At 44.8% G+C, this 12,094-nt stretch overlaps 1 protein-coding gene across 8 annotated transcripts in view; it reads right to left on the bottom strand.

Annotated features, from left to right (window-relative positions):
• Window positions 1-12,094, bottom strand: part of LOC137427213 (sentrin-specific protease 6) — a 224,412-nt gene that overhangs the window by 96,327 nt on the left and 115,991 nt on the right. For all 8 annotated transcript variants that reach the window (XM_068116490.2, XM_068116492.2, XM_078778566.1 and 5 more), the window contains 2 exons: window positions 9,965-10,147; window positions 2,889-3,070 (listed from right to left, as the gene is read on the bottom strand). In XM_068116490.2, the coding sequence (XP_067972591.2) occupies window positions 2,889-3,070; window positions 9,965-10,147 (365 nt within the window). The remainder of the gene's footprint in view (window positions 1-2,888; window positions 3,071-9,964; window positions 10,148-12,094) is intronic.

The following is a 12,094-nucleotide window of genomic DNA, read 5'->3' as shown; positions in this document are numbered from 1 at the left end:
CACCTTTGTTGTGTAAAGAGGTAATGTTGGCTGATTTCCACAATGATGGCAGATGACCTTGAGCAAAAGAGGGTGAAGAGAACAGAGAGAGGGTGTGAAAGAGCAGCAGAGCAGGACTTTAGGACCTGTGGGCTGATGCCGTCTGGCCCAGTTGCAGAATCAGAGTCGAGGTTTGACAGAAACTTCTCCACCTTGTCAGGAGAGAAGGACACAGAGTCCAGGAGCAGCTGGGTACGACTGTGTACGGTGGGTACAGAGAACGATGGGTTTGGGACACAACATTTTGAGGGAAACACAGAGTTGAGGCATTCAGCTTTTTCATGTGCGGAATCAGCTATGTAGCCGTTTGAGGTAAGGGAGGGGCATGAATCATAACAGGGGCGGAGAGGTCTATATTTCACAATGTTGATGAACGTAATAAATAAATGGCATCAAAAGCAGTTTTTACAACTTTAAATCGAAATAAACATTTCCTGCAAAACTATTTTTATTATCATGTAGATGTATCCAGCCTATATAATCAACAGGTAAACAGCATGGCAAAATGAAACACAAAAGTGCGATTTTCTCAAAACGTGTTTGTCATGTGTATCAGTTGTTTGCACACCCAATCTTTCTGTATGAACATGTTAAGAATCTCACACATACATGTACAACCCTGTCACTGTTGAAATTGAAACCCTGAACATATTCCTAATAAACACTGGTGCGGTGTGACATGAAGAAGCTTGCCACACGGCCAACAAGATTTGACGTGTTCCACGAGTACACACCACCTTGGCTGAAGGAGAAGACGGAGACACTGACTCGGAGAGTAAAGACATACCCCTGGCTTCATTGGCAATCAGACGCTGCACCACGTGATCTGGTAAGCGTTCTAACAGCAGATTGATCCTGGCCCTGCCCTACAGACCCCATATACATCTGCTATTTAAGAGAATTTGAATGTCGATTTGAGCAACAGAAACATATGGCTTTAAAAGTGCAGTCGTGGAATTTTGAAAAGTGGGCATAACCGGTCTTGGTCACCATATTTGGCATATCCAATATGGCCACCAGAGAACAAGGGCATATAACAACTTTTGGACAAAATGTCGGAGTCTCACACATACATAATGTTTATCTCACAAATATATCTCACACATACATATTATGAATGCCTTGTGTTGGCTTAGCGGTTAGGGTGCCGGCTTGGGATCCTAGGATCCTGGGTTCGAATCCCGGTCGATCGCTGAATTAACGCCAGGGGAGTTGACTCAGCCTGTCATCCTTCCGAGGTCGGCAAATTGAGTACCAGCTTGCTGGGATGAATGATCACGGTGTGTACCCAGAATTTAGAATCGGTACACCGTATCCCTGCGCATCGTAAGAGGCAACCAAGGGTTGGCGTCAGGAAGGGCATCCGGCCATAAAAACATTGCCTCAAACAGGGAACCATGATTGTCATGGGGCCCGCAAGGCCAACCCCTGCTTTAGCGGGGAAAATGGCCCTTAAAACGATCATTCATTCATTCATTCATACATATTTATGAACAAAATGAAATATGTTTATCGGGGGTTTTCAAGTTAGTTTTGTGATTCAATGTCAAGGTCACCTCCCAAGGTCAAGTTCAATTGCAGCCAAAATCATGGAATATTCACATCTTTGTAGCATTTGGGTTGCTTTCCACGGTCCATACATCTCAGAGTATTTTATATTTCACACCCAGCCCCATGCCATCACGACAGATTCCGCCACTGTTAAATGCACATATTTCAAACTGAAGTTTGTTTCTTTTCTTGTATCGCAATAAACATTAGTGAGAGGAGTTAGTGAGAGGAGTTAGTGAGAGGCCAAGGTCTGAAATTGGCATTTACGCAAAATCCTTGTAATTGACGTTCTCAATGTGTGCCCTGCCGCGACATGCGACACCAAACGCTGTCCGTGTGATGGTAAATGTGACACCAAACGCTATCCGTGTGGTGGTAAATGTGACACCAAACGCTGACCGTGTGGTGGTAAATGTGACACCAAACGCTGACCGTGTGGTGGTAAATGTGACACCGAATGCTGTCCGTGTGGTGGTAAATGTGACACCGAATGCTGTCCGTGTGGTGGTAAATGTGACACCAAATGCTGTCCGTGTGGTGGTACATGACACCAAATGCTGTCCGTATGATGGTAAATGTGACACCAAATTTGTTGGTGTCGGCTCTGAAAAACTGTTGACAAAATCCCATGTTTGGCCTTGACAAACATTCCTTCCATATGAGGCCCTGTCAACTCTGTACAGTTTCTCTTTAGGGTGGCAGTCTATGTCCTCGGGAAGGGATTTGATCACAGGACTTTGTTTTGTGTTATTTGACCTTTGAGGAAAGTACATGTATATTAAGCCGACTACAGGTTGTGGCTCGCCGAGATGTTGGAGCCGGCTGTGTAAGAACCATAATGTCATACTAAGTGGTGTTACTAGCCTGCATGCCACGTCTTCCATGCATGTATCCTTATCTATAAATAAACCTCTTGTACACTGTCCGAGTTTATCAATGTGCTTATTCGTGGGAATGGGATTCAAACCCACGACAACAGTGAATGAAGTTTAAATTCATGCAAAACCCCAAAATGCAACATCACATTGTGACCTTATTGGATCTTCAAATTCAAAATTGAAGGAGGCATGCACCCATATTTTCTTCCTCATTATATGAATGATTGATCCAGCATGACTGCTGCTATTAACAAGCAATGCCATAAAAGGTGTTAAATCCCATGTTACCTGGTCCACTACAATAAGAGTGAATGAACTGAAGTTAGGTACTAAACACGAGGGTGTACACTGTACACTTCCTGTGTCCATCCTCACCCTCCCCTTAATCTCTACAGGAGGGACATAAAAAATTGCACGCACCTTGACATCCTCTGCTGACCCAATGAGACGTAGCCTTCCTTCGTGGTCTGATAACGTTCTGAATATTTTCACTCCATTACTGCGGCGCTCACTCTCAAAATTAAGGATTGCCTGGAGATGTTGCAAGTCGCTTGGATCAAGAGGGTTGTTCAGAATGAAAATAATGTATCGTTCTCGTTCATCTGCATAACACACAAAAATAGAGCATTAGGGTCCGTCACACAAATAACACACAATACATGAATAAACTAAAACGGAACTCGGTGGAGAGATTAGCGCCGCCAGGCTAAACAGTTTACGTTTTGTATCCACAGATAGGCCGGATCTGGGTTCGGACTTGAACCAAAATCGAATCGGTCTGATATTGTCACCTAACCAATCCACAGAGTTTTGTCACAACTTTTTGAGATATCATGCTACATATTGTTTTTGGCCCCATCTATGAATGGTGAAGAATCACTTGAAAATTAAAAATTTCTCGTATCTGGATCCAGATTCCGATCTTCACCAAAATCGAACATATTTGTCCTCGTCACAAACTCCTCGCCCCTCTCCCTCCACCCCCTCCCCACTCTCCCGCCAACACAGTCTACCAAGTTTAGTCCGAATCCGTCCATAACCTTTTGAGATATCATGCTATGTATCAGTCTTAGCCCAATCATTCAATGGTGAGGGATCACTTTAAAAAGTATAGCCTCCGGATCCAGATCTTCAGCAAAATATAATCCTTTCGTCCTTGTCACACACCCAACCTCTCCAACAATTGGATTGTCCGAGAATTCCTCAGGCCAACAGACCACGAGCCCTGGTGTGTACCAGTTTATATTCACCATGTCGCCGCTTCCGGTCACATGACGGTGCTCGAGGTCGGAGGGAGGAGGTTTTTTATTATTATTTTGGAAACCTCAAGCAAAATAAGCGTCAAGGCACATCATTGACAGGTTGCTCTGCTATTTCTTTCATTATTACTCACACATGGTCTGGTGTTGCACAAGTGTGCATGAGCATGTGTGTGCTTCTTTTTAGTGATTATATTTAAACTTTTTTGTTGTTGTTGCTGCTGTGTTTCCAGACCATGTCCATGAGTGGTTTTGTGTCCAGGTTGGATGTGAAGAGGTGTGGGTTGTGTGGCTGTTGGCGTTTGCATTGGGTGTTGTACACACATGGATGTTGTGTTTGGGATTAAGTGTTGTTGTTGTTGTTGTTTGTTGCTCACCTTATCCAGCTGTTTGTACCATCCAGTTTTTGCCATTTGTATGAGAGGTGTGTATTGTGTGGGTATGTGCATTGTGGAAGCAAAATTAATTTGCGTACGTAATTTGTGTAAATCAAGTGGATTTCCCTGAACCTCGACCTTGCTATTGAATGAATGAATGAATGATCGTTTTAAGGCCATTTTCCCCGCTAGAGCGGGGGTTAGCCTTGCGGGCCCCATGACAATCATGGTTCCCTGTTTGAGGCAAATGTTTTTATGGCTGGATGCCCTTCTTGACGCCAACCCTTGGTCGCCTCTTACGATGCGCAGGGATACGGTGTACCTATTCTAAACCGATATTGGATTATTCTTGCCATTGCAAACATGTAAACCTAATGAATACATATATTAATCAGTGTTAACTGCATTCTATGAAAATATAACAATTCTTTTGGCTCACGTTAAGAGGCAGGCATTCAGCTCGAACTGTGATGCCATCTAGTTTTATAGCCGCGCAACCAAGTAAGCTCGATTAGAGAATAGGAAGGATATAGTCCCTTGTTAGTCTGATCTTGTATAAATAGTATACTTTTTATACGATATGACTTTTCATACGATACCTATATACACATATATATTAAAAGATTTAAAATATAGAACATGTAACAATGATGCATACCTCTCACTGATTTGAACTTTCTGCAACCCTGCTTTTCTCCTAGAGGGAGATTGAGAAACAAAGCAGATTTATTCAGGCACGCTGCAGCATGTTTTATCTCATGGAGCAGTCGGCTCTGTTTATTTTGTAATCTCTGTTTTCTCATGGCTTGACATTTGTGGCTGGGAGAGTTGGAGATGAAGAAGGAAAAAGTTGATCCAAGGAATTGAAGAATCACGAAATGCTTGTTATCTCTTTGAACCTTATTTGACCTCTTCTTTCATCTCTGACCATAAATAGCCATACTGCTGAAGATCGGGGAGGCACTCGGTTCAATTGTATGTTTGAATGTGGTGTTCTGAGCCGGCGTGGTGATATTCATGTTTGTGTTACTCTGAATTGATTTATCAGTGAATTGAGGACTCCCATGTCATTAAAATCAGCTATTGTCTTGTGAAACGAGTATGGACCTTAATTATTGAGTCTTGTCAAATCATTCAAGGCTAAATTAATGAAAATCCCTATCAGTAATGGCGACCGTGACAGGATATGCAGTATGTATGGACAGTGAGATTTTGGAAAGTGGAAAATTACCAAGCACCTATTAAGCACAACAGGCAGAGATTGTTGCTTTAACCAGAGCCTGTTGCTTGGCAGAAAACCAGGAAGTGACTATCTACACAGATTCATGCTATGCATTCGGCGCTGTGCATGACTTTGGTGCCCTCTGGAGGGAAAGAGGATTTTTAACATCTACCGGAACCCAGATCAAAAATGGAGATCTGATAGCTAGTTTCTTGGATGCAATTCTACTGCCAACTGCAATTGCGGTAGTTAAGTGGTTTTTTTTGTTTGTTTGTTTTTGTATACAGGATCGAGGCTCGTGAAAGAGCTAACATTTATCACACAAAAAATCAAACAAAAATGTGTCAAATCAAACAAATCACACCAAAATGTAAATTTGTGATACTTGAGAACAGTTTTATGGACTTTAAATAAAACTAGGCACAAGTATGTATAAAGATGTAATAATGTGGGCAGAGGCATATTGGTCGACGTCGTGACGTCGACGAATACCATTCCAGTTTCGGATTTTTAAATAGAATCACTCGATAGTGCCTCAGTATTTTGCAGCGACATGAAAGGCAATATTAAATGATCGCAACCCCATTTCCCATCCAATGATCCGCTCATCCCAACACTCTCTTCCACATATCTGGCGATTTAAATAGTCACCATGCCAGCTGGCTGGGTGTTGGCCCCTCTCGCACCTACCATGGCACCTCAGCAAAGGAATTCTGCGACTCATTCGGACTGACACAATCTGTCAATTTCCTGACAAGGATCTCAGTCAATGGCACATCTTCTCTTCTTGACTTGGTTATGACGAACTTCCCTCCTCCGGTATGATAGACGTGGGCTTATGATGTTTACTCTCTCCTCCAGTATGATAGACTCGAGCCTCGTCCTGGTGGTGGAGTTGCTATCTTTATCAAAAACACTCTTCTTCACTCAACTTGCACTGCCCTCACTCCACCATACACCCAGGAGTACTTCTGGCTACGGCTTCCCCTCCGCTCCCAACTTTTGTTTGTATGTGCGCTGGAGGTTCTCAATGCCAATCAGGAAATCAGAGCTGTCTCCCTTGACATATCTCGTGCCTTCCATACGGTCTGGCACCCCGCTCTGCTCACCAAACTTTCCTCCAATGGTATCCATGGAAGCCTCCACGCATGGCTTGCGGACTTCCTCCCTTGTCGCAGTCAACGTGTGGCCCTGAATGAAATTCTCTCATCTCCCCTTCCTATCCAGGCCAGAGTTCCTCAAGACAGTGTTGTGGGCCCTGTGCTTTTTCTGGTTTTCATTAATGATCTCTCCGGCTCTCTGGAAAATCCTCTCTATCTCTTTGCTGATGACTACTCTCTGCCGCTCCATACCTCATCCCTCAGATCGGCAGTCTGCAGCTTCCTCACTCTCTGCAGACCTGGACAAAATCATAAACTGGTCAAACAAGTGGAACATGTCTTTCAATCCTGACAAATCTAACAATCTCACGTTGTCTCTCTGAAAAGACCGACTGGACAACCCTCCCACCTACTTTCTCAACAATCCTCTCGAAGAAGCTCTGTCACTCAAGCATTTGGGTCTCACGATCTGCCATGATCTTTCCTGGGAAAACCACATTTCCAAGCTGGCGTCCAAAGCCAGTCGCCGACTGGGCATCCTCCATCGTGCGAAGTCCCTCCTGGGCACTTCTGAGTTCCTCGCCACATACATGGCACAGTTGTTGTGCTGATGTTGCTTCCAGACGCAGTTTGGAACTCGCTCGTGCATGTTGAAACTGATGACAGACTATTTTCCGATGACAGAAACTTTCATCCACAGCTTAATGGAGTACTGCTCTCCCCTTTGGTCTGGTGCACCTGCCTCACATCTAGCTCGGCTTCACGCTGTTGAAACCAAAGCATTAAGAATCATTGGAATCTCCCACGATGAAGCAGATTCTGAGAGCCTTTCACTCTCTCACCGCAGGCAGGTTGGTGGTCTTTCTGTCTTCTACTGACTGCTCTCTGGCCTAGCTCCCCCTACTCTGTCCCCCAAATATTCCAACAGGTCACACAAGATCTGCCAGCAAACATCTAATGGTGAAACTGCCAAAATCAAGACTCGCTGCTCACCTTCACACTGACATTCCTCTTTTTTTCCCCACCTCTGGAACAAACTCCCACACTCTCTTCAATCCCTCTCCTCTCTCCAGGTCTTTAAAACAGCTGTTCACCACCATCTCTTATCTTCCCCCATCCAAAACCTTGATCTTTTCTACCCCCGTTAATACACCCCAAATCCGCCTCTTTCAATCTCCAACTTATTTCATGAAATTCATCGTCGTGTCCATTTGCGTTATACTGTATACACCTCCCCACCCCCCACCCCCTCCTCACCCAGCCCTCTCCCTTCCACATATCTCCCAATTTCCCTGTTCTCTACTGTTGGGCTTGTGTGCTTCCCTCTCCCCCCTTGTCTCCCGCTCCCTTCATTGTATGTTTTATGTGTCTGTGTATGTTTTCAGGTTCAACATGTTAGCTCTTACACGAGCCTCGATTCTGTATACAAAAAAATAAAATAAAATTCCCTGTAAATGTCTGCTATTCTTCTTCTGCTCCAATCGGTTCATCAGATCATTTGCTTGTTTAAGTGGACATCTCTCTGGCCATTCTCAGAGAGCCTCCTCAGCATCGACGTGTCTGCCATTTCACTCAGGCTGACTGGCACAGTCTGCAAGCAGCCATCAATCATCTGGACTGGTCTCCCATCTCTACTGCCTTTGACATCAATACTTCCTGGGAATTCTTCCAAAGTAAATTGCTCTCTCTCTCATGCACAGATTTATCCCATCTCGTCTTCAGTTGTCATACCCTTCCTCCTGTCCATAGAACACGGAATCTTGTGGTGAGGCTGTTGCCCAGAAACAACTTGCCTTCGTCTCCTGGAAGGCAATCTCAGTTCCTTTCACAAAGCTCGGAACGAGTGTGTATCTACCCTCGGGAGAGCCAGGAAGCACTATCTCTCCACTCTCAAGAATGAACTCTCAAACCTGTCTCCCTCCTCCAAATCCTGGTGATGCCTGGTCAAATCTGTTTCTGGTATTTGTTCCCCCTCCACCCCTCGCTTACCTGAAATGGCTACACAGCTGACTCCGCACGTGAAAAAGCTGAATGCCTCAACTCTGTGTTTCCCTCAAAATGTTGTGTCCCAAACCCATCGCTCTCTGTACCCACCTTACCCAGTCAAACCCAGCTGTTTTTGGACTCTGTGTCCTTCTCTCCCGACAAGGTGGAGACATTTCTGTCAAACCTCGACTGATTCTGCAACTGGACCAGACGGCATCAGCACACGTGTCCTAAAATCATGCTCTGCCGCTCTCTTCACCCTCTCTTTTGCTCAAGGTCATCTTCCATTTGCTTGGAAATCAGCCAACATCACCGCTTTGCACAAAAAGGTGCAAAAACAGATCCTTGCAAGTGCAGACCAATCAGCCTGCTCCCAATCATCAGCAAGGTCATGGAATCCATAATTGCTTCTGACATCAAATCCTTCCTCTTCTCCAATGGCTTGATCTCTGATCATCAATTTGGATTCAGACCAGGTCACTCTACTCTGGACATGCTGCTTCTGCTGTTTCAACAATGGATGGAGGTCCTCAATGCCAAACAGGAAATCAGAGCTCACACTCTCACTTTGTCTCTCCGAAAATACCATCTGGACAACCCTCCCATCTACTTTCTCAACAATCCTCTCCAAGAAGTTCTGTCACTCAAGCTTTTGGGTTTCACTATCTGCCATGATCTTTCCTGGGAAAACCACATTTCCAAGGTGGCCTCCAAAGCCAGTCACCAACTCGGCATCCACCGTCAAGCGAAGTTCTTCCTTGGCACTAATAAGCTACTCACTTTATAGAGCATCCACAGCTTGATGGAGTACTGCTCTCCCCTCTAGTGCTCTCATATCTTTCACCATCCAAAACCATGATGTTTTCTCAACCCATTAATCCACCCCAAATCCTTCAAATTCCCTGTTTTCTTTCCTTTAAGTCTCTGTAGTGTCCATCTTGTTAATCCCGTGTACCACGCACCAGCACTCTCTCTTCCACAGATCTCCTGATGTCTCTGTTCTCTACTGTTATTGGGCTTCCCTCTCTCTCACCCTTGTCTCCTGCTCCCTTTATTATATGTTGCTTCATGTTAGCACTTATATGAGCCTCAACTTGGTACAAAAAAGAAAAAAAAATCCTTAGAAGGCGTGGTGAAGTGTTTTAGGCACACACAAAAAATTTAAAATATTTAATTTTTCAAAATGCCAACAGAAATGATACAGAGAAGGGGAACATCGGGTAGCCCAGCTAGTAAACAAAACAGCAATCAAAACAAATTGGTGAATTGATGATTAAAATCCAATTACATTTTAAAATAACATTCAAAATTCAAACTCAAAAAACAAGTCATCACTAAATTTATGCCAAATATTTAATCTGCACAGTTCTACCAACAGACAACCTGAAACATTAACCCTTTCCTCGATCCTTCAGGTCTCACAAAGTAAACTTTCCAAACACATGGAACCTTTAAGTCTCTGAATCAAAGACCTCAATCAAACCGCAATCTGCAATCAAAGACCGCAATCAAAGAAACCATCGGCTGATCTATCACACGTCAGGTTACTCACTTTGACTGCTTGGTTCAAACCAATAATCCCCACACTTGGTCATCCGCAGGGCGCAGCGTAGGCCGTGAGCCGCTGAAGGTGTGCAACGTAGGAAGAACGCCGAGCAGTGACGCGCACTCGAGTGTTCCCAGGACAGCACATCACGCAGGGGTAGAATCAGATCGGTGGAATCATCAACAGGCCCTGATGTCAGCACAGAAAGAAGGTTCAACTAGCGATCTCTGGCAGCTGAACAAATGACCGACCATTGAGCAAACCGACAACACAGACAACTAAAGTATAAAGAAGATCGAGAAGAGAAGATCGACTTTGATGACCTGTGCATCTGAGGCTTATCAGTGTAGAGGCCAGCAAGCACGATTGAGAAATAGGATTTTAAAGAACGCTCGTAGTACAAAAACGCAGAAGAGATGCAAGAAGAGTAGTAATATGTTTGACTGAACTGATGGAATAAGACATTTGACTGAATAATATAATAAGAGTGATAAGATGTGTGACCGAAAAATATCGTTGGAAGCCATGTCTCGCTTGGCGGCGTGAACAAAGAAGGCCGTGTGACTGCTTGACCACGCCTGGGCGTTTTTGTCACGGGGTTTCGGCACCATTGGTGGGGCGCTTCCCACGTCAGGCCACCTCGTACTGCCGACATCTTTCAACGACCTCGGGGAGCAAGCTGAGTGTCGACTGATAATAAAAAAGGGACCATTGTTATATTTTCATGAGCTTTCCCCCTGTCTGTTTTTGTGTCTGTATGAAGAGTCCCTCACCATAGGAGTTATAGTTTTACCTCACCTTTCATTTTTACCTCATAGATTTACTTCATTAAATGTATGATAATTGTATGTCATTTGTTGTGTCCAGTTTGCATGGTGTTGGGTTTCGGATTAAACCCCACGTGGTTCCGTCTGAGGTAAGCTCTGGTTTTCTTCGCCCACGCGTGCCAAAAAAACACCGCCAAGTTTCGAAATGCTGCCTTGGAGTTAACTGTTTGGCTATCCGTCCAAGGCTGGTTTTCATCGGCCACAGACGTGACACGTGGTGTCAGTAGAGTGAGATAAGAACCCAGTGGACACTCGGTGTGCAGGGTGCGAGTGCGACACTTGCTGTGCGTAGATTGCGCTCAGCTTTTGGAATCCAAATTTTAAACGATCGTCTTACTCCCATGGAGGGGGAGGGGATCGTAGTACCGAGGTCTAAATTTTATAATTAATTGGTGTCAGGGAAGAACACAAAAACCGCGTTTTTTTTTTTCTCTCTTTTTTTTTTGGAAACAAGATCGAGGCTCGTGAAAGAGCTAACATTAATCACACAAAATGGCAAACTGACACATAAAACACAAAATAAGGGGAGCGGTAGACAAGATGGGGAAAGAGGGTGAAGGACACAAACACAATATTTGAGAGCAGGGACATCGAGAGAAATGTGGGAGGGAGAGGACTTGGGGGGAGGTGGGAGAGGTATAAAAACATATGGACACTGCAAGGACTTCCAGGAAAGAAGTTGGAATTTCAAAAAAGTGGATCTGGGGTGAATTAGCGGGGGTAGAAAAGATCAAGGTTTTGGATGGGGGAAGATAAGAGATGGTAGGGAACAGCTGTTTTAAAGACCTGGAGGGAGGAGTGGGATTGAAGGGAGTGGGGGAGTTTGTTCGAGGGGTGGGAGAAAAGGGGAATGAAACAGTGAAGGTGAGCAGAGAGCCTAGATTTTGGCAGTTTAACCATTAGATGGTTGCTGGCAGATCTTGTGTGACCTGTTGGAATATTTGGGGGACAGAGCACAGAGAGAGCTGGGGGAGCAAGGCCGGAGAGGAGTCGGTAGAAGACAGAAAGACCACCAACCTGCCTGCGGTGAGAGTGAGTGAAAGGCCCTCAGAGTTAGCTTCATCGCAGGAGATTCCAATGATTCTGAAAGCTTTGGTTTCAACAGCGTGAAGCCGAGCTAGGTGTGAGGCAGGAGCACCGGCCCAGAGGGGGGAACAATATTCCATTGAGCTGCGGATGAAAGCCTAGTATGTGGTGAGGAGCTCAGGTGTGCAAAGGAAGGACTTCGTACGACGGAGGATGCCCAGTAGGCGACTGGCTTTGGAGGCCAGCTTGGAAATGTGGTTTTCCCAAGAAGATCATGGCAGAT

Source organism: Myxine glutinosa, chromosome 5 (assembly GCF_964187855.1).
Source record: "Myxine glutinosa chromosome 5, kmMyxGlut1.1, whole genome shotgun sequence".
NCBI lineage: Eukaryota > Metazoa > Chordata > Myxini > Myxiniformes > Myxinidae > Myxine > Myxine glutinosa.
Note: the sequence above shows the minus strand (reverse complement) of the source record. Positions and strands in the feature narration are given on the sequence as shown.